Genomic DNA, 22,464 nt, shown 5'->3' with positions numbered 1-22,464 from the left:
ACAGTGATAGGTGTACTCCCTCAGGGTGGGGGTAGCTGGTGCTGGTGATCACTCAGCAACTATGGGTTTGCCTGAGACCGGGAGCCTATTGGCAGCTTCCTGTGTAGGGTGGGAAGTCAGGGGAGCAGGCCCAGCCCACACATCCTCTGAACATGCACCACCAGCCCTGCAGCCTTCCCACCTCCTCAGCAGGGGCCCAGTCTGTCTGCACCCTTAGGTCTTTGTGCTCTGGTGCAGAAGTCTGCCTCTCACTGCCCACTCTCTCAAAGTTGGTGCCTCAAAACTAACACCTCTTATTAGCCCAGTTACCCTTAAAAACACTTACTTGAGGTACAGAATGGACAGCTAATTTTATCACTGACCCAACTGCTTTCTAAGACAAAATTTAGGAATCCTCTTTGTTAAAAAAAAAATTTCATTTTATGTTGGAGTATAGTTGATTTATAATGCTGTATTCACTTCAGGTGTATAGCAAAGTGATTCAGTTACACACACACACACACACACACACACACACACACACACCACACACACACACACACACACACACACACACACATCTATTCTTTTTCAGATTCTTTTGCCATGTAGATTATTACAAAGTGTTCAGAAGAGTTCCCTGGGCTCTACAGGAGATCCTTGTTGATGACCTGTTTTTGGGAACACTGCTGATTGGCACTAGTCAGCAAGGCAAAGCGACTACTTTGCCTTTCTTGTCTTAGAAGCCTGGTTCACAGACCATCTTGGCCTGTGCCCTCCTTTCCTCAGCTCATCACCTAAAGGAATCTTAAGAAATCCATGTACATTATCAAGTTTCAAAATTCCCTTCAATTTTTGCTTTGAATTAAGTGAAGTCTAATTTAGGAAAAATTACTATCTTTAAAATACTCTTCTTATCAGGTAGGAATATATTAGGAATCTCCATTCAAGTTCTTTTTATAAATCTCAATTATATTGCATAAATTTCTTCATATGGATCACAAATAAGTTTCATTAATATTATTTTAAAACATTTCACACATAATCTTTCCATTGTAGATGAGAGATCTTTCAAGCTGTAAATGATTATTATTTTATAATAGAAATGTTGACTATTTTCTTTTCATCTTTTTATGTGGTGACTTTATTGAACTTTCTGATTCTAGAGATTTTCTCATTGATCCACTTTAGTTTTCTCAAGAACCCAGTACAGAGTGCCGTTTGCAATAATGTAAATTATTGCAGGTTTGATCCCTGGGTTGATCCCATTTGCAACAATGTAAATTATGACTCTACTTCCTAATATAGTAGACTAACGACTGTTGTAGGCTAATATATAGTCTAATATAGTAGACTAATGACTGAAGAAGAACTAAAGAGCCTCTTGATGAAAGTGAAAGACAAGAGTGAGAAAGTTGGCTTAAAACTCAACATTCGGAAAACTAAGATCATGACATCCGGTCCTATCACTTCATGGCAAATAGATGGGGAAACAATGAAAACAGTGACAAACTTTATTTTGGGGGGCTCCAAAATCACTGCAGATGGTGACTGCAGCCATGAAATTAAAAGATGCTTGCTCCTTGGAAGAAAAGCTATGACCAACCTAGACAGTACATTAAAAAAAAAGCAGAGACATTACTTTGCCAACAAAGGTCTGTCTAGTCAAAGCTACGGTTTTTCCAGTAGTCATGTACGGATGTGAGAGTTGGACTAGAAAGAAAGCTGAGCGCTGAAAAATTGATGCTTTTGAACTGTAGTGTTGGAGAAGACTCTTGAGAGTCCCTTGCACTGCAAGGAGATCAAACCAGTTAATCCTAAAGGAAATCAGCACCAAACATTCATTGGAAGGACTGATGCTAAAGCTGAAGCTCCAGTACTTTGGCCACCTGATGCAAAGAACTTACTCACTAGAAAAGACCCTGATTCTGGGAAAGATTGAAGCCAGGAGGAGAAGGGGATGACAGAGGATGAGATGGTTGAATGGCTTCACAGACTCTATGACATGAGTTTGAGCAAGCTTCAGGAGTTGGTGATGGACAGGGAAGCCTGGTGTGCTGCAGTCCATGGGGTCACAAAGAGTCGAACAAGACTGAGTGAACTGAACTGAACGTTCCTCAACGTTGCCTTCAGGAGCTTTTGAAAATTGAGGTAGTTGGTTCGGCTCCATCCCAACTGAACCACCACCCTAGGTGTCAGCAATAGGGCCTTGAACTGGAAGCGGGGAGGGTGGGGGGTAGGTTCTAGAGCTAAGAGACAGCCTCTGCTGAGGTTGGGAGAGTGTGAGCCTGGCTTGTCTGACAGCAGACCAGTATGGCTGGAGAATGGAAACTTGATCGGTTGTGTGGACACTTAAAAATTTTTTTTGGTCTGCGAGCATGGGAAGTCAGTGAAGGATTTAACGCAGCAGGTGCAATGGTAGATTTGCATTATGGAGAGATCACTCTCAGTGCCATGTGGGAACAGAACTGCAGGAGAGCCAGAGGGAAAGGGGGTGCAGCTCATTATGTAACAGCAGCTAACTCATACATCTCCTTACAACATGCCAGGCGCTGTTCTGAGTGGTTTCTGTATATTAACTATTAAGTCTCCAAGTACACAGGGAGTTTGTGGCAGAGCCTGGTTTGAAGCCACAGATCTGGCTCCAGAGTGGACACCTGAAGCGCACAGGTGATCCCACGTACCTCAGATGAAGTAGCATGGACCAGGGTGGTGGCATTGGAAATGGTGAGAAGATTGATGAAGGGGACCAACTGAAGAGATACTTAGGAGTTAATATCCACAGGACCTGGTGATGGATTTCATGTGGTAGGGTGGTGGGAGGAAATATGGTGCCAGTTTTTCCTATGTACTTGTGGTCATTTGGAGTTTTTGTGAGACTTGTCTGTTTACTTTTCTACTGAGTTATTTGTACATGTGTATCACCTCTACTCGTTTTCTGGGGAAGGAAGGAATTCAGATCCATTGCCAGGGTGCATTCTGCATCTCCCCTGTGACTTCTGGGTGTGTGGCCAGGTGAGGGATGGTCTCTGTTCATTATACTTTTGCTTAAGGGTGTGCGAGCGAAGTGAACCTGCTCTGAATGTTCCCTACTCAGCTCTCCCAGGGCATTCAGAGTGGGAGGTGAGAAACGTGCATCCTTTTCATGTAAACTGTCAGATGAGGCCCTGGATACTGGAACTCCAGTGATATTGGGGGCCTTAGACATTATCTAATCCAATCCCCTCATCTTATAGATTGGTGCATCGAGGCCAGGAAAACTGGGAAGAGATTGTCGATGGTCATGAAAGGATGCCAGGGACTTAGATTCAGGTCTCCCAACATCCAAGACACTAAAAGTATCTTTGGATGAGCAAAGATGTCAGCCAACAGCATCAGCAAGTGTCCAGTCACCTGCTCTGGTGGGGTTCCCCAGGAAGATCCTACAGTGTGTCAGAGCCAAGAGGTGGGATGGGCCAAAGTAAAAAATAGATTGGGTTGAGCCAGAGAAATGGGTACCCATCACCCATGAAAACCAGACAGGCTAAGGTGTAAGTATGCAGACGTGGGACCCAGCAGCGAGGCCTGTGGGATTTTGGATCAAGTGTTCCAAGAAACTGGGGGAGAGTGGAGGGTGACGTGAGCTAGAGGAACACACAACATCCCTCCGAACTCTGCCTGCTTGGGAGAGGAGACCTCTGAAGCCCATTCTGAGGGCCAACCCAGCTTTCCCATCTCCAAGGAGATCCCAGAAGTAATGATGAGTATGAGGGCCTGGACAGGGCCGGCTGGCCTGAGAAGATCAAGCCAAAATCCAGGGCCTCGTCCTGCTGAGCAGGGCCCCTCATTCCCTGCCACCTGCCCCGTGCCAGCCTTAAGGCCGTGGAAGGGGCCAGCTCTGCAGCAGCAGGGAGGTGGTGCCTGCAGCAGAGATGTGAAGGAGGGTGGCCTGGGAGGAGGACAGAGAATCAGGGAGAGAGATGCAGAGAGGTCAGAAGCAGCCTGGAGTTGGAGAAAGGCATAGGTGGGTTCTGCCCCACCCAGCCCCACCAGCCCTCACTGAGGAAGTCTAGAAGGAGCTGCCCAGAGCTCAGAGATGCTGAGGTGGAGCGGCTCTCCCCTCCCCGCAGAACCCAGGCAGGGCAGCAGCCGCTGGGACTGCCTGTTCTCATCCTCCTCTGAGATGGGCCCAGGCCCCAAAGCCCAGGCTTCCGCCAAGGCAAGTAAATCCTTGCTGTTGTGACCACCCATAGAGCTTATGCTTCCTTTCGTGTAATAGCTCCTCAGGGCTGCTGTGAGCAATCAATGAGATAATACAGGTAATGCTCAGCACAGCGCTGGCTCCACACCAGGGCTCAATAAGTGGAAGCTCTAATTACTATGTGTTGTCACATCTCCGTGGTGTTTGGAACACAGTGATCGCAGGTTCACATTCCTTCTCTGTGTTCAGTCTCACACACCCTATGTAGTAGGCAAGATGTACATTGTCCCCACATAACAGATGAGGAAACTGAGGTGAGCCCTGCGAGTGGTCCTTGGCTACCCAATGAGTTAGCAGCACAGAGAAGGCAAGAATTCAGTTCAAGTCTAGTGTGTTTTCACTGCTGTGTGTTTCTTTTATAAAATGCAAGACTTTTATGCTTATTTCAGAGTTGAACAAATTCTAATCACCTTCTTTTGTCTCCTAATAGCCCTGCTGTAAAGAGTTAAAATATCAGAGAAATGTGTAGCGCTGAAAGGTAGCCTTGGAGAACGTCCCACCCCCTGAATTTCTTGAGGCGCAGAGAGGCAACATACTCACTCAAAGTCACACGGCATATTAACAACAAAGCCAAGACTGGAATTCTGGGTCTGGTGTTCTTTCTCCTATACCTGCTGCCTCTATAGGTCTTGGTGACTTCTCTCCCCATTTCAGAGATGGGAAAACTGAGCCAGAAATGTAGAACAGCTTCATTCCAATCCCATAGCTCTTACCTTAGGGGCACTGCTTCTTCAGTGACCTGGTAGCTTGAGAATCTGATTAGAATTTGATATTTATGAACCATTAGCAGCAAAAGAGAAGGGCCATGGAGCGAAAAGATGGTATGTTAGGGGTAATAAACTTTGCAAATAGTTTAAATTGCATTTCAGGGTCTGATTCCTCTTGCTAGAGAGATGGGTTAGCAAATTCAGAGTAGGGTTGTTTAAAATGCATCTCACATTTTAAATAACCATGGTTTTCTTAGATGAGGGGGGAAAAAAAACAGGTCAAAACCGCAAACTCATAGGTTTTCTGAAAGGTTACAAAATAAAATGTTCTTTGCTGGAGGATATAAAGGCAGTGGCTTTCTGTTTGACAAAGGAGAGAGCTCTGCTAGATAAATCTTGCATTATGAACAAATGAGAACTCACTCCCTCTCTTCCTGATCAGCTTAATTCATTGTTGCTTATCTGCAAATTCAATAACACTGATAAAACAAACCCCTCCTGCAGGCTGAGCACGGGGGCCTGGGCACACCTCCTCAGAACCTTTTCCTATTTCTAACCTCAGCTCCTGCTCCTTGGATGCTCTGTGTGGAAGTGGGCAGAGACCCTGTGCTTTGGCTCTGGGTTCCCCAGCCACACCCCACCCTCATCTGGGTCCTCGGAGCAGAAGATGCTCAGCAGATCCTCAAAGCGGAGCTGGTAAACTGGGCCAAGAGCAGGTATTAAGCATCCTTCCCACACTTCCGCACCCCCTCCAAGATAAATCATTTAATACCTGGCCCCAAATTGCAAACATTTTTAATGCCCACGTGGACTGGAGAGTGGCCACCTGGGTGCCATCTTGGTAACAGATCATACTACATTGGACGATTAGGGATATTTCAGTTGTACAGCTTTAAGAATATTATTTATTAATTCACTAAACCCGTTGTGTACCAAGTGTTTGTTTACTGTCTGTCTCCCTAACCACGCTGGCAGGGTGCTGTCTGTGCTATGGAGGGGTCAAAAGGAGATCTAAGGAGCCAAAAGCTAGAGTTAAGAGGAAGCCAGCATCTGGAAGGTGGTCCTAGGGTGGCTTTGCTGATGGACTAGACTGTGTCTTTCTTATCCTGGGCAACTTTTTCTGAGACTATGTGTGCATATGCCAGTGTGGAGCTTCTTTGTAGGATATTATACTTTCCTACAATATTGTATCTTACCTCATAAACCTGTTCCTCTGTAGTTACATTCCTTCTAAACGATACTTAGAGATCCATCCTGTGAACGTAGAATCATTGACCTAACCAAGTCCCAAATGACACACATTTTGTTACCCCACCCCACCCCCTCAACTCCTGCCAATTTCCTCCATAGAAATAAAGCTGGGATGACTATCTCTGTACATAAACTTCGGCTCCAGTTCATGTTTTCCTTGGCTGAATTTCTAGGACAGGAATTTCTAGGCAAAGGGCTAAGCCCTCATCACTGGGTTTTCTCTAAATGATAGCCATTGAGCTGTGGGCTGTAGAGCTCTGTGCTGCCTGAGTTTGAACTCTTTCACTTACTATCTGTGGCGCTTTGAGCAGGTTATGTAACCTCCAGTTGCTTCATCTGCAGAATGGGGATAATAATAGTACCTACCTCATAGTGTTGTTGTGAGGATTAGATGAGAGAAGCCATGTGTAGCTGTTGGGTTGAATAGGCATGACTCATGAGATGGAATCATAAAGCCAACTTTATTTTTGTCTCCCATGGTCTCTTTAATTTTATTCTTCAAGGCTGTTTTCCCCCCAAAACCTAGATGAAATTGAAGGTAAGTCCCATGGCTTTTCTGGCCATTTCCAGGTAACCAAAGGTTGTCCTGTCAGCCATTAATATGTTCTATCTATTGTGATTAAAAAAATCTTAGAACTCCAGAGTAACATCAGCTTCTCTTGTCCACCTCAGCCTGCTTCAGGCCAGCTGCTTGTAGGCGAGGGTACACTCAGCAGTTCTGACCCTCTCCAGGGTCCAAGATGAAGGTACAAAGCTGGGAGAGGAGAGGAGAGGAAAGTTCTCCCTGACTGATATGATATTCTGATGAGCTGGTGTCACATTCTCTGGGCTATCTCTCTGCGTGGGGTGTTTTTGTGGATTCTTGGCGATCATTCCATCACTGGGGTATCTCCCCAAGTACAGCTCCTTTGATGTGGCTGGTGCTTCCACTCTATGGTTCACCCTGTGGACCCGTTCTCAGGCCCTAGGAAAGCAGCTGGACTCATCCCCTCCCCCACGGTGGCCTCCCCTAACAAGGGGGCCCTCTGGCCTGGGATCTAAGACAATCACACCTGTTCCTTGTGCTGGGGCCCACACTGTATCCATCACCCCACTAAACTGAGAGCACAGGCTGACCCTGGGACAGCAGCACCCTCTCAGCCATCAGGGCAGGTGTGACTCAGATGCCCCAGCACTGTGGCCCCATACTAGGCTTCCCTAGCAGCTCAGATGGTAAAGAATCTGCTTGCAACACAGGAGACCCAGGTTCAATTCCTGGGTTGGGAAGATCCCCTGAAGGAGGGCATGGCAACCCACTCCAGTGTTCTTGCCTGGAGAATCCCATGGACAGAGGAGCCTGGCGGGCTACAGTCCATGGGATTGCAAAGAGTCTGACACTAAGTTCTCATAGGGGTTTCCATCAAGCTCCACCCTTCAGGTTGGAGATGAAGGATATAGTACTCTTCACCCTTCCTACTTAGGGCTCACTGGACCCTGGGGGCTCTCTCTAAAATTCCTGTTGAACCTCCAACAACCATTTTTTTTTTTCCCCAGCCTGTTTTATTTTATATGTATCAGAGATGTGCCAGCTAATGATACAGCCTCTTTTCCATGTCACATTTGGTGGTGTCCCACCTCACCCTGGAATGTGATATCTATTGTCTCGGAGCCTCAACTACATAATTCCATTTCATCACCCTTTTGCTTTTCTGCAACACACAGAGGGTGCCCAGCATAGAGAGCATTCTCCACAAATGATAGTCATGTCTGACAGTCTTGTAGGCACTCATTTACACTGACTTCCTCACCATTACATTTGGTTTTCTTCCTATTACTTTGTTTTATACTTTCTGAGTTTTATGTTTCCTTTAGACTATAATCATTTTTTTCTTTTTTTGGCCACACTGTGCAGCATGTGGGATCCTAGTTCCCCAATCAGTAACGGAATCTGCATTCTTTGTCTTGGCAGCACAGAGGCTCAACCACTGGACCACCAGGGAAGTCCCTAGACTGTGATCATTTCTGTTGTTCTGAAGATTTTTATTTGCTATTCTCTTCTGCAGTGATTTGGAAAATAGACATATTGCTTTTAATTCTATGAGTGGTTACCTTACACTTTTTTTCACAGACATCAGTAAGCCTATTTATCTCACTTTAATCATGTATAATGGAGCAGTGGTCTCTGTATATTCTGCAGTTTGAATGGGAATTTCAGAGGGCTTCTCTGGCTGCCCACACATGTGCTGCCGTCTTGCCATGATGTCTGCCCCACAGTTTTGCAAAGCACTGGTCCCTGGCGTAGGGCCTTTTATCTCTACCCTGGACTTCCCCATCCACCATCTATCAGGTTTCAGTCCCTCTAGGCTTGTCTCTCTTTATCCTCCATTTTGTTCCCAATTCTTTCTAAAAGGTACACGTGGACAGGTTGTTGTTGTTGAGTTGCACCCCCAGTCATGTCCAACTCTTTGCAACCCTATGGACTACAGCACGCCAGGCTTCCTTGTCCCTCACCACCTCCCAAAGTTTGCCCAAGTTCATGTCCATTGCATTGGTGATACCATCCAGCCATCTCATCCTCTGATGCCCCCTTCTCTTCCTGCCTTCAATCCTTCCCAGCATCAGGGACTTTTACAATGATTCGGCTGTTTGCATCAGGTGGCCAAAATACTAGAGCTTCAGCTTCAGCATTAGTCCTTCCAGTGAGTATTCAGGGTTGATTTCCCTTAAGATTGACTGGTTTGATCTCCTTGCTGTCCATGGGACTATCAGGAGTCTTCTCTAGCACCACAGTTTGAAGGCATCGATTCTTTGGCGCTCCGCCTTCTGCGGTCCAGCTCTCACAACTGTATATGACCACTGGGAAGACCATAGCCTTTGCCTGTGTGGACCTCTGTTGGCAGAGTGATGTCTGCTTTCCAACACACTGTCTAGATTTGTCATTGCTTTCCTGCAGAGAAGCAGTCATCTTCTGACTTCATGGCTGCAGTCACCGTCCACAGTGATTGGATTACCCTTGGCTTAAAACCCATTAGTGGTTTCCCATTGGCTATAGGATAAAATCCAAGCCCGCCAGTCAGATGCTCTGAGGACCATGTGATCTGGTCCTACTTAACTTTTAGGCCGTTTTGCCACACCAAACCACTCACCTATACGCTACCACATTAGGTGATTTGCACTTAGATTTTCACATGTGTTGGTCACAGACTCTCATATCCCTGCCTTTGCTCATGTCATGCTCTCTGTCTAGAATGCCCTTTGGTAAAAGAGCCCAGAACCATGCCAAGCCAGTCATAGACTCTCAGGAATTTTTAAACTTCACCCATTCCTTCCACATCTGTCTATCAAAACCCTGCTGGGGACTTCCCTGGCTGACAAACACAAAAACCTTCCTCATCCATCAAGGCCCAATTCAACTGTCATCTTTTCTCATTCTCAAAAGGCTTATCCTAACCTGATGTCCCTCCCTTCAGAATCACTGGCTGCTCCCAGCACTTTGTACATCTGGACTGTGATACTGGCACATTGGTGCTTTCTATCTCTCCTGCCAAACTGAAAGCTCCCTGAGAGCAAGGTTGAGCCTGACACCTGCTGAATTGCTGCAAGGACCCTTGAGCCCAGTTGGGTCGAGTTGATGTTTGGTCGATTGCACTGTCTTCCTCAGAATACAAGGGTACCGTGCCAAACTGTGAGGCAGGGAGGATACCTTGGGACTTGGTGCCCAGTCTGAATGGATGTTCATTTATTCTTCATATCCTTTTGCTTCTAAAATTGACGCAAGGTGGCCCACACTCAAACTGTTAAATTAGGAACAGAAAATTTAAGATTCCACATGGGAGTAGCAAGGTGCCAACATGCTCACCTTCTTCCTTAAATGAACGAGCCTTACTGAGGGGAACTGGCGCTAGGGTCCCTTCCAGGTGGGTGGCAGCTGGTGAAGGTCTCCTTCACATTGTTTCTGTCCCCGTGTATTCTTTCTCTCCCTTGACAAACCATGACCATGTTTGAAAAGGCCTAACATGCCATGAGGAGAATTTACATTCACAGCAAATACCTCATCTTTGAGGAATGGGACAGGTGGTGAGGAGGCCGTGTGGGCTGCTCTGGTTCAGTAGAGACACCCTTGTTCCTGGGCTAAATTTAAAAAGCTTAGGTACTTCTTCAAGGGTCACTGTACAGCACACCTGTATTTTAACCACAGTTTAGCAAAATATTCTTCTCATGCCTTTCTGGAGTAGTTTTTTAGTAGAAGTCAAGGGCATACGCTTAAAATGTCAACCAGGGAAGTCATCTGAGCAGCAAAACCCATCACCAGTTCTGAATTGAGTGTGAAACTCACACATCTCTGTAGAACTCACAGAAGTACACGCTTAGATCCTCCTTATGCACACACATCAACATATCAACTAACAAATGTTCTTGTGCAGGCCCATTCTGATTGCAGGGACACCTTACACACACATGCACACACACACATACATGCATACATGGCACATATCCCCTCTGGCTCCCCCACATCTCATGGGTGCACAGAACTCTTTCTGGAGAACTGTCTTTTTTCTGCGCCTCACTCTGCCTCTAGATTATGCTCCCTTAGGACAGAACTTAAAGTGTCTATTTAATAGATTCAATTACTCCAGGCTCCTGAGACCTTCCAACTTGATTCTGATTGCTTTAAGGTGTCAGATAATTTGGGAAAAAAGGAGGAAAGTAGCCTCAAGTTCTTGAAGAGGCAGTCTTCTCAGCTCATCTCTGAAGTGGTTGGTAGCTGCTGATGGTCTGGAGGCTGGTATTGACCTCTTGCTTCTAGGCAGTGTTCTGTCCACAGGTCCTGACAGATAGAGGCCTTGGGTAGTGATTTGCTGTGCTGCCTTGGTCTCCAGGGCAGGGACCAGCCCCTTTCTGCAGCCCTTCTTAGGAACCTGACAGGAGTGAAAGCAGAGGCCCAGGCCAAGGGTCCCAGCAGACAAGGAAACCGCCCTACCTTCTGCCCCCTGCATCCTACTCTGGGGTGAATTTTTTTTTCTGTCTGCTCTCTGTTCTCATTGACAGTGACAGCTCTTAGAGGCTGATAAATAATCAGAGGTCACAGCCTTTGGCAAGCGTTGATGCTGCACTAGACAGAGATGGATCTGACTGCCCTGTGCGCCAGAAGCCTGAAGAGGGAGGCGGCATGCGTGTGTGTGTGTGTGTGTGTGTGTGTGTGTGTGTGTGTGCACTGCAAGAACTGTGATAGGCAGGAGAAAGCTAAGGACATGGGCTGTGGGCACTGGTGTGTGAATCCTGGCTTCACCATTGACCAGGTGTGTGACTTCGGGCAAGATTTTTGCCTTCTCCATGCCTGATTCTTCTGTTATAAAATGGGTATGATAAGAGCACCTACCACTGGGGTGGTTGTGAGGATTACACAAATTATATAGCTGGCATCTGATGTTCAGCAAACGCCCCCCTCGCAAGATCCTGGTTACTGTTTTTATAGTGGGGAGAGTCCTGGGGTGGGGGCTCCTGGTTGTGAACCCAAGGCGGGAGGAAGGGCCCTCCTATAAGGGAGTACAGCGAGCTGCCCTCCCACGCTCTCGCCATTAGCCACGACGCTCCCCTGGCCTGGCTGGGGGTTGGTGCTGCTGAATCCAGGGTGCACGTGAGGACACCCACCTGCAGTGCGGAGACCCCCTCCGTGATCCCCGGGTCTCCCCCATCTTCAGCCAACCCTACTGTGGATTGGCTGCCCTTCACCACAACACGCTTTGAACTCAGTGCTGGTCACAGCCAGGACCACTTCAGTGCGCAGAGACTGTAAGGTTATCTTTGTTGAGAAGTTTTGCCTCCGTTTAAGTGTGGTCCTTAGAAAGGGCTTTGGAAGACAGAGACGCTGGGTCCTTTTCAGCTCCATCGCTGGGAGCTTTCTGTCCTTGGACATCTTAGCCTTCCCGAGGCTTTATTCTCTGGGAAACAGCAGCAACTACTTGCCTCTCAAGGCTGCTGTGGAGATTAAGTAATATAAAATTTAAAGGCTAAGGATGCACTAGACTGAATGTTATCCTTGTCTTGACGGCTATAGCTTAGAAGGGAAGGACTCCTCCGCAGTGGGAAGAGACATCTCCTTTACTAAAACCTAAGAAAGAAGATTCCCCGGGGAGGAGGTTGGAGCGGCCAGGAGGGCCAGGAGAGGGAAAGGCCAACCTCCATGCTCGGCACCTGAAGGTTCCCTTGGACCTCTTTCGGTCTTTCGGGGCATCATTCCTTTCCTACACAACTGGGTCCCACCCCCTACTTCTCCTCTCCTTCACCCCGTTTAAGCAAAGGTTTCCCATCCCTTACGGAGATAGGTAGTTCAGGTAGGTAGGTAGGTGTTAGAATTATCCCCGTTTCACAGAAGGAGAAACTGAGGCTTGGAGGTCGGGGACCTGCCCAGTGGTAACGCCTCTATTCACCCAAAATGAGCGCAGGCGCTCTCACTTGCGCGGAGCCAGGGGACCCGGGCTTTCTGTGAGGGGTGGGGGCGTTTGGGACGCCGGAGCCGATCTGGGGGTGGGGTCTCCGCCGGGGGCGGGGCGGAGCGAGGGAGGAGGGGGCGGGCCGCCGCTGCCACGCCAAGGCCGGGCCACCGGCAAGGGCCCCAGCCCCTCTGGCGACGGGGGGCGGTGCGGGCGACTTCTCCCGCCTCCACGCGCGCGCACGCCCGTGGCGGCCCCGCGCACTCCGCCGCTTCGCCCATCGCGCCGCGCAAGCAGTCGTTATCCGAACCCGCGACCGGGGCCCTGGCTTGCAGCGCGGGCCTCGGCGGGGCCCAGCGCCCCGGCCCGGGAGGATGCGGCCCTGGGCGGCCCAGGAGCTGAGCAGGGCCCCCGCGCCGGCCCTCAAGGGCCCCGGCCTTCCGAGCCGCAGCTGCCGCCCCGCCCCCGAGAGACATGACTTCCAAGCCGCATTCCGACTGGATTCCCTACAGGTACGCGGGCGCCAGCCCCCACATTCACTTCCCTCCGGGGCGCGGGTCTGGCCCACCACCCTTCAATGCTGAAGGCTAGGGGCAGGGTCGAGGGTGCTGGGTCGGGATGCCCACCACTCCGAACTCCGGGAGCAAGGCTGGTTGCGGATGCAGGGCTGGGGCGCAGAACAGCTGTACCCTCCCCATCTGGCCCTACCCTAGGGGCGCGGGTTGGAGGCGCTGGGCCTTACTACCCCAACTTTGGGGGCCCCAGTAAACCCGCCTGCTCTGCCCTCCCCACTTATCGGCCGGGGTTGCTGCAAGAGGCCAGTTCTCTGGGCCTGTATGGGCCTTGTTGGGGCTGGCAGCCCCATGTGGCTGCCTAGAGAGGGAGTTAACCGAGCTGAGCCCCTTCCTAGGCCCAGCATACTGGTCACACGCCAGTATAGCCGCGTGCACACACACATACATACATCTTCAGACATGCACCCATAGGACGTCCACTGGACCAAAGACGCTCCTGCTGGTCGGTTCACACACTCAGAGCGTCAATTCCTGGAGAAAGGCATTCTGAACCTAAAGCACAGGCTGCTTCTATATTCATGCACCATGTATTGCTGCGCGCACACGCACACTCACAGATTCTCGGGCTCACACAGGTGCACTCCTGCCTATCTGTACACACACACATATCCTGTATTTGTGGGAATACCTGCCTCCCACTACCCCCACACAAGTACCACTGGTATCTATCAAAGGCACAGAAATCCACTTGCTAACTGGGTTAAACACCTGAATACAAACCAACTCGGTACATGAGAACTGCCTTCACGTGCACAAGAGAATGAACCTAGGAACCCTGGGCACACTCAGGGAAGCATGGCCTCCCTGTGTTCTCCAATGCTGCGGTCTGTCCCAAGGACAGCTGAGTGTTCACGCCTGTGTGGAGGTTGGGGTAGGGGAAGGTGGGGTCTGTGAGGCTTGCACAGGTGCGGGCCTTTCCCCATCCACTCTACTCCATTCTCTCCATTACCACTGGAAGAGAGCTCATCGCCATGGCAGCGCCAGATCCTTGGCCACCCATTGGCTCCTTGGTTGCCATGGGCTACGGGGCTATCTCCAGGCCTCCCCTGAGAGGCATGTGTGTAAAAGGGGTGCTGGACTTCTAAGGTCCACTATGTTCTTGCCAGCCCCGGTGCACATGCTTGTGGCTGGAAGGCACAAGACTCCAGACCTGCCTGTAACACAGCCTGCTCTGAAAGAGACCTGATTCCAGTCATTGATAGAAAATAATTCTGACAGGGCTCTTCGATGAGTCTGTCCAGACAGCATCCAAAATGGAAATCAGCTGAAACAGCCTGAGGCTTGTTAAAGCAGATCCTGCTACAAACAAGCACTTGTCACTGGCCTGAGACTTCACAGTTTTCTCTTGAGAATTGCTGTGGTCTCTAATCTCAGCTTCTTTGGGGGTTTCAGGGCTTCCCAAGTTAGAATTTGTGGGTGCCCCTCCCACCAACACACACACATGTGTGCATACACACACATCAACCCAGGATTTCCTGTGTACATATGCAGTCACACTGCAGTCTCATAGAGACCAGGAGACAGTCCCATCAGGGGACTGGGGCTCTGTCGACTCAGAAGGGTTGTCACCCCGCACAGGGCATCTCGGCTGGGGGCGCAAGTAGTTTCTGGAGCATCCTGGCCTTCTTGACACTTGGGTGCTGAGAACTTTCTAGAAGACACTGCAGCCCACAGAGTATCATTAACCTCTTCTAACCACCCAGCAGAGATGCCTGGGCAGTACCTGTGAGATTAGAGGCTGTGAGTGCTGTGGAAGTACCTGCCCGGGGTGCTGATGGCAGGGTCGTGGCCACAGACTGACTTAGGAGGAAGGGAGAAAACGGGCAGCGGGTGGAGCTGGGATGTGATGGCGTGTTTAAGATCCGCAGGCTGGGGACCAGGCCAGATCATGGTTCAAGGAAGCCTCTCCCAGGAGCCAAGAACCACAGCAACTTGTGAAGGGAGCGCTCAGGTCTTAGAGAAAGTCAGCCTCATACTGGGGAGGCTTAAGCCTGCCTCTGGGGGAGAGGGCACTAGGGAGGTGGGGCTGTCTCCTGGAGATGCTCAGTCTTCCCACGAGTCCCAGGCACTGGCATCCTGCAGAGAGGGATTTTGCACTTGCCCCAGCCCAGGCCCAACCACCCCATCCCCCCATTCCTCTCTTGAGCCCACACACTCCATCTGGGGCACAGAATCCTGCTATCCTGAAGCCCAGCCCCAAGGAACATCTTGGCCCCCTTGCGGCCCTGCCTTGTTCACCGTCCCATCACTCTGCCACCCTGCTTTCTTGTTCTGTGACAGGGAGGGTAGGTGTCTAGCTGGGGGTGGGCTGGAGTTAGAAGTTGTCGGTCTCTCCCGCCTTGCTGAGGTCTTTCTGAGCCTTTGTGAGCCTAGGAAAGCACTGGACTTGGGTGTAGACTTCCAGAATGAGGAGATCTGGCTCAGAGGAGCAGATGCAAATTGCCTTTTGCACTAACGGGGCTGCTGATCACAGTCATAGCCACATGCCTGCCTGATCACAGAGGAAACTGGGGCAGAAGATGGTGCACTTGGAGATGAGGGGGAGGGGCAAGTGTGCACGTGCTTTGGTGTGAGGTTTCCCTCGTGTCACAGCATGTCGGAAGTGGAAGGTATCATCTGGCTTGGGGACCAGAGGTGGGTCGATATCTTGTTTGCTCTCCTGGTGGGGGTTCTGCTGCCTCAATGGTGGTTTGCACCTGCATTGCCCAGACCTGGCTCATTTTCTTTGAAGCTGTGACAGCTGGTGATAATCTTCTTAAGGGTAATTGTGACTCAATTTATAATGATCATGGATTAACCTCACATTCTGACTTAGAAGGGAGCCATTTAGTTTATAAAGTATAACAACTGGCATAACTTTTCGGTGTTTTTTTTTTTCCCCATGTTATTACTACTACTGATTTCTGTTTCTGCCATTCTTCCTTCACCTGTGTTCTTGAGTATTTCCTGTCCCTGGTTCATGATTTTACGTTTTATGGGCTGAAGGAGGAGCAGTGAGAGTCAGGAAAGCCTGCTGCCCGCAGGTGTATTGGAGGGAGGGAGGGATGACCAGCCCTGTTCTTAGTGCTCTGTCTACATGGTCCTGTGGCTGCTGCCTGGTGTCTCCTCACTGGCCGTGAACTCCTGGAGAGTGGGGTTTGGTGTGAGGCGACCATGTGCCTGGCATGACCCTGCATGGACACGGTGCCCATTGCTTTGAATCAAAGTGGCATTCCCAAGTAGACTGTAGGACTTCCTGGCTTTCCTGGCCCCACACCCGGCTTCTCAGCACCCCTGAGGGCTGCAGTACTCTCCCCTCACAACGGGGCTTCCTGAGTGCTGCTGGCAGAACACAACTCTAGGTCAGAGAAGGAGAATCTCAGGCAAGAAGGGCCCTCACAGACTGCCCAGTCGTCTGTGTGAACGCTCCCCTCAGCATCCCTGCCAGCAGCCTCACTTCCGATGGACGAGACCATTAGAAAACTCTCCCTTAGGGTGAGCCTACTCCTCTCTCTGGGTTTCCTCTCCTCTTGTTCTGTGTGTTAGTCGCTCAGTCATGTCCAACTCTTTGCAACCCCATGAACTGTAGCCCCTCGGGCTCCTCTTGTCCATGCAGGCAAGAATACTGGAGTGGTTAGCCATTCCCTTCTCCAGGGGATCTTCCTGACCCAGGGATCGAACCCGGGTCTCCTGCATTGCATTACTGTGTCAGCCACCAAGGAAGCCCTTCCCCTCCTTTTGGTCCTCATTAAGATCCTCCTGGTACTGCACTTCTCACTATACTTCCTGGGGAGAGGAATGACTGCTCGTTAGGCAAGACTCCCGACTCTGTCAGTTCTGCCTCAGAGGCGCCTGGACTCTGGCCTGCTGCTTTGCCTCTGGCCGCAGGAGGGAAGAGCAGAGCCTCTGCCTGTAGTTCACAGGGAGTTTCTCTCTTCTCCCACCCCGAGTGTCTTTGGGAAGTCGTCTTGCTGCTGCCCGGGGTGGAGGGAGCAGGAGCACGGAGTTGACATGATTCAGGGAGCAGGGAGCCTGTGGACGCGCTCAAATTGGTCTCTGCCCTCCTCCAACTCCTGGAGCCGCAGGCAGGGTCCTGGCTGTGGCCTGTCCAGATGTCCAGCATTGAGCATAGTGAGGCTGTTATTTCCTCACAGTGGACCCCTGCCCTCCAGCCCTCACCACCCCCAGGGGATGGCTTTGATACTGACCGCTCCCTTCAAGGCCTCTGTGAGCAAAACTGCGGAGTCTTTCATCAGGCTGATGTCAAGCCCTGTCTTCTCCATTCTGCCTGTGTGGGAAGGCGGGGTGTTTGGGGACTCACCTGTAAGGTTTGACCACTTCCTGTTAGGCTTCTAGGATCTTCCGAATTCACACTCTCTTAGTGAACAGTTAGTATCTCTTCTACTTTGTTTCACCTGTAAATCTGCTCAGAGGCCTGCCTTGTGTCAGGTCATCGAAAAACCTGCTAACCAAGAGAGGCATGATGTTATTAATAGAAACCTCCTTTGATGATGACATGACCGATTGTTGCCAAAACCTTTATCCATCTGACTGACCTAGCACACCACTTACATGGCTTCTTCTTGCCCATGTGGTAGTGTCACTGGTCACTGCAGCTCCATGCGGAGGCCTGGCTGTACTGTCCTCCCGTCTTTTCTGATAGGCCCGAGGACATGTGCCCTGACTTACTAGCATACTTGGCCTTGCTCCTAATGGTGACATCCTGTCTAGATATTCAGTTGACCCCTTCCACCGTCTTACCTGGGGCCACCCTGTTCTGCACGCTATAATGTTTTCCTGCATCTGAACAGAAGACTGTGCTTGCATGCTTCCAGCCTTTTTTGTCCTTTAGAGATCACAAGCTCTGACTCCTGGTCTCTATTTGCGTGGCTGAGCATTAGAATCACATGTGTTGTTGACTTTGAAAAAGAAAAGTGTGAGGTGGGTGATTGATTCTGGGGCAGCTTCCCCAGCAGGTCTGAACTATCAAGTCAGGGTTGAGTGCCCCCAGCAATTGGGACTCACCTGGTAAGTTTGGGAGCCAGTGGCTGGCATGCCTCATCCTGGGACGCTGAGCTCTTGTGAGCAGTGTGGTCCTCTCGTTTCTGGGGCTGCCTCTGTTCCCACCTCCACCGTGTTGCCCGTAATGTTTCAAGCAGCCACTGGGCAACAGAAGCCACAGGTCTGGACGTGCTGGGGAGTGGGGAGGTTCCAGCATTGGGCACAGAGTTCACAGCCAAGCAGGTAGTCTTTCCTCCCCTGACAACACACTTGCCTGACTGCCAGAGTCCAGCAGGGGCAGGCCCCACTGTGACTGAGTGGGAGGAAAGGGAGCAGAGGGCAGAGAGTGGGCATGGAGACTGGGTCTGCTCCGAGGTTGGCCTGGCCTCTGGTGGATTAGCTGGAGAATGGAGGTGGGGTCTAACGTGAGGGGGGACCTGGCTTCCTAGCAATGTTGGCCAAGTCTGGCTTTTCCAGCCCCTGGAAGAAGTGTCCCTGACACTTCTGTCATGCATGTTTCACTCTCAGATATCTGTCCGGCAGCTTTGAAGAAGCCAGAGGATGTGGAGGGGCCATCTCCTGGGAGGTGAGGGGGTCATTTGATTGGCCTTGGGCAGAGCAGATGGATGGATGGACACAGCAGACCAGGTTTCTCTGGCCTTCACGAGCCAGTGGCCAGTGCTTCCCCCGGCCTCTCTGGTGACCATCGTGAAGGAGCCGCTGGGGTCAGCTGGAAGACCCATCCATCAGTGCCCTGTCTCCTGTCCGAGTCTCCTGGCGGGGCTGCAGCTGGCAGCCTGGGCTTGGCAGTGATTCCCTAATTGGAGCCCGAGTCATTAAAAGGCCATTACTGTCTCCTTTCATGGTTATCGTTTAGTGCTGCCTAGAACAGAGGCAGGAGGAGGCAGGCCGGGGAGTGAGGAAGGAAGGTGCCTGGGAGAGGTTCTGTTGTGGGAAGCAGGGCTGTCTGGGGGAGGTGAGGGGGGAAGGACTGGCTGGGCTGCTGTTGGGGGCGAGAGAGGAGCTCTGGTTCTGCTCTCCCTGGAGACGGCCATCATTGTTGTCATTGTTCAGCTGTGTGCAGGGGATTCTTTGTTATTCACCAGCGACAGATGTTGTGCGCTCCGGATACATTGTTGTCGGGCAGAAACACCGCCCACTACCAGCTGGCCGGTGCCAGGTGATTGTGGTCCACCCTTTGCCTTTGTGGCTCTCAGGGAAGCACCACGCTGCCCCGCATGGGCTGCTGCCTGCTCTCAGAGCCTCCTCGTTTAGCTGGATTTGTTGTCGGCCCTCCTGGATGGGTCTTGCTCACCGGACACATGTTCCTTCTCCCCAGTTGCTGCCCCCTGCCCATCCTCCACTCACAGCGTGCCTGGTGGGGAGGTAGGAGGGGCGTGGCTCTCCAGGCACTTCTGGGGTATCTGAGTTTCTGGAATCTCTTCAGAAGCCTCACCCTTGCGTTCATCCATCTTTCTCTGAAGGCCGGTGATTAAGTCCATTCTACCTGTAATCGTACTTGGTGCAGCTCTTTGTCATTCTCTGCCATTGGGGGATGGAGGTGGGGAGAGAGGAAGAGGAAGTGATGGAATGGAGTGGAAAGTCCATGGCAGTGGGACAGTGCCTGTGCTAGGAAGATGTCCTCCCCACATGGATGAGGTTGGTGGGTGGAGGGGACACTGGGCAAGGAGGCCACGGTGGCAGGAACCACCTTCTGTCAGTTGAGCAACCACTGTGACACGCAGTTTGGAGGTGGCATTGCTGATGTGAGCTTACCTCTCAGTAGGATATTGCCATTTCATGTTAGGTGTCAGCTCCTTGAATGGTGTCACCACCATGGAAATAGTCGACTGTGTCCTGCTCAGCCAAGTCCAGGGCCAGGGATGACCTAGATGACTGGCTCACATCATCCCAGTGAGCCAGGAAACAGCCTCTCCTGCTGGCAGGAAGGGGAGGCAGCACAGCCTTGCAGAGGTGGCCAGGCCACCAGCACATGCCTGAGATGTAGGCTGCCCTGCACGTGCCAAGGCACAGAGCATGGCGGGCAGGGCACAGGTGGGTTTCAGGCCCCACTGCTCTTCTCGGCCAGGTGGCACACAGAGCCAGACTGGGCACCATGGACCACGAGGACAGTGGTGTTGGCACACTGACCCTTTGAGGATGTGTGGCCCTTGAACTCCCCAGCAGGCCATTGGCTGGAGGCGGAGAGACAGGAGAAGAGCTGTTGCCTCTGGACCTGGCCAGACTCCCAGGCATCCTGCTCACCTTCTACCCCACCTGACCTGTGTGTGGCCTCCTGTGATGGGACCCTCACTGTCACAGCCAGCTGGGATTTTTCAGAGCTATTCCCTGTCGTCTGGGACTGGCATTGCCCTCAGGGAGGCCTTGACTAGAAGCATGTCCGAGCAGTGTGTTCTCCTGTGCTCTGGCCACCGAGGGTTTGGTGAATGAGGCTGTTCTATGCAGGGCCCCAGATCACAATCAGGCTCTTCTTGTGCGTAGAGCAGCCCATGGGCATCTGGCAAATCCTTCCCAGATGTCAAGTAGGTAGGACAGCTGCTAGTTCAAAATAGGTAGTCTTCACAGGGAGGTGGTGAAGCCAGAGGGCTGGGTGGTGGGCCATCTGCAATCTGTGGACTCCCCACCACCCCCTGGTCAGCCTCTGCAGCACAAGCAGTTTGCTGAGCTGAAAGGACATTTCAGGTCAGTGATTGTTCCAGCTGGAAAGGGCTGCTGTTGTCAGGAGGAGGTGGATCGCCTCACCTTGTCTTCAGGGTGATGTGACCTCTTTACATGTGGCTGTGCTCAGCTACACTCAGGACACCCACCTCTGATACGGTGTCTGCATGCATGTATATCCAGGTATGTGCTTACACATGTGGACATGCTTACACACATTCAGACATCTCCCAGTGTGCGCACACACATGAGATACTCCTACAGCCTCACACACAAACCCAGCATACTTGGACATACCTGTGCAGGCACCCACACAAGGTCTGGTTCAGGGGCAGGCTCCAGAATAAGGGGGCCAGGGCAGCCTGGGGATTCCCATAGCTCAGATCCTCAGGCTCCAGCCCCACCCCCATGCAGCTGGCCTGACCTTGGCTTTATAGGCTTGGGTCTAGGTCTCATACATGTGTCCTAGACTAGAAAGAAAGCTTAAGTGGTTGGCACTCCCTCCTCATGGTCTGCGTTACTTGGAGGCAGGGCCAGTCTGTGTGAGATGAGGCTGCCGGTCCCACGACCTCAGTTAGGGACTCAAGGATTTGATGCCACCCCCACCGTGTAGGTGGCCAAGGAAGGACCCAGCAGCTGGTTGCTGGGCTGTGCACTGATGTGCTGCATCCGCCCTGCACACATCTGCACCCAGCCTCGCTGTGCCCTGAGGGACTGGTTGGTGTTTCAGTTTCACTCGCCAAAACGAGGGGTCCTCTTTAAGTGGGCCAGGGGGGTGGGCAGTGTCAGCATCTCCCCTTTACCACCTGGAGAGCCAGGAGTTGGTCTTGAATGGATGGTGAGAGTCTGCCCCAGAAGACCCAGCTTCCACCAGGAGAATGGAAAGATGGAGGGGTGGAGCCAGAGGGGCAGGCCCTTGGGTTTGAAGCCCCGCCTTCAGCCCGGCTTGTGACTGATGCCCCTGGATCTCAGTAAGGGGAAAGTTTCCTCCTCAGTTTATCAGGGCGGGGTACACTGGGAAGTCCTTGGGCAGCAGGGATCCCAACAGGAGGTAAGTCCCTGAAGTGGCAGAAAGACGGCTCATGTCTTTATGTCTCTAGCCTGTTCCCATAATATAGCTTCACCCTTCTTCCCTGTCCCATGCCCAGCAGCCATGATGGGAGGGGCTTAAAGAACCCAAATGTGCTGGGAGAGGGCTCTGGGTGGTCCTTGTGGGCCAACCCTGAGTGCCCCTCTCTCCCCCTGCAGTGTCTTAGATGATGAGGGCAGCAACCTGCGGCAGCAGAAGCTTGACCGGCAGGTGAGTGAGGCTGGAGCCGGGTGGAAGGGTGGTCAGCACGCGCCATCCAGTCCGGAGTCTGGACTGGGTCTCCAAGGGCGGGGGATGGGGGAGCCATCCTCCTTCCTGGGCGATCCTGTGTGGTAGAGAGAGAGGGCCCTCCCAGGAGAGAAGTGGTGAGCTCTCTCCTTTACCAGCTTGGCATTAGCACCACCCTGGCATCTGGGGCTCCTGCCAGGAGGCAGCTTGGGTCACTGTGCTGTGACCCTGCCAGGGAAGCTACCTGGACTGACACCTGCCTGCTTCCCTTGGACCCCAAGTCTTGGGGCACAAAGACATGAGGCCAGAGTGGGCTGTGGAC

General features: G+C 51.5%; 1 protein-coding gene across 5 annotated transcripts in view; it reads left to right on the top strand.

Annotated features, from left to right (window-relative positions):
- Positions 1-22,464, top strand: part of TUB (TUB bipartite transcription factor) — an 88,068-nt gene that overhangs the window by 49,916 nt on the left and 15,688 nt on the right. For 3 of the 5 annotated variants that reach the window (XM_081540816.1, XM_081540820.1, XM_081540817.1), the window contains exons 1-2: positions 12,715-13,102; positions 22,073-22,124. In XM_081540816.1, the coding sequence (XP_081396942.1) occupies positions 13,065-13,102; positions 22,073-22,124 (90 nt within the window). In that variant the 5' untranslated portion in view covers positions 12,715-13,064. Of the gene's footprint in view, positions 1-12,714; positions 13,103-17,373; positions 17,468-22,072; positions 22,125-22,464 lie in introns of those variants that run through there. The other 2 variants (XM_081540819.1, XM_081540815.1) reach the window with 2 other exon arrangements.

Source organism: Giraffa tippelskirchi, chromosome 11 (assembly GCF_054371585.1).
Source record: "Giraffa tippelskirchi isolate mGirTip1 chromosome 11, T2T-mGirTip1v1.2.pri, whole genome shotgun sequence".
Lineage (NCBI taxonomy): Eukaryota > Metazoa > Chordata > Mammalia > Artiodactyla > Giraffidae > Giraffa > Giraffa tippelskirchi.
Note: the sequence above shows the minus strand (reverse complement) of the source record. Positions and strands in the feature narration are given on the sequence as shown.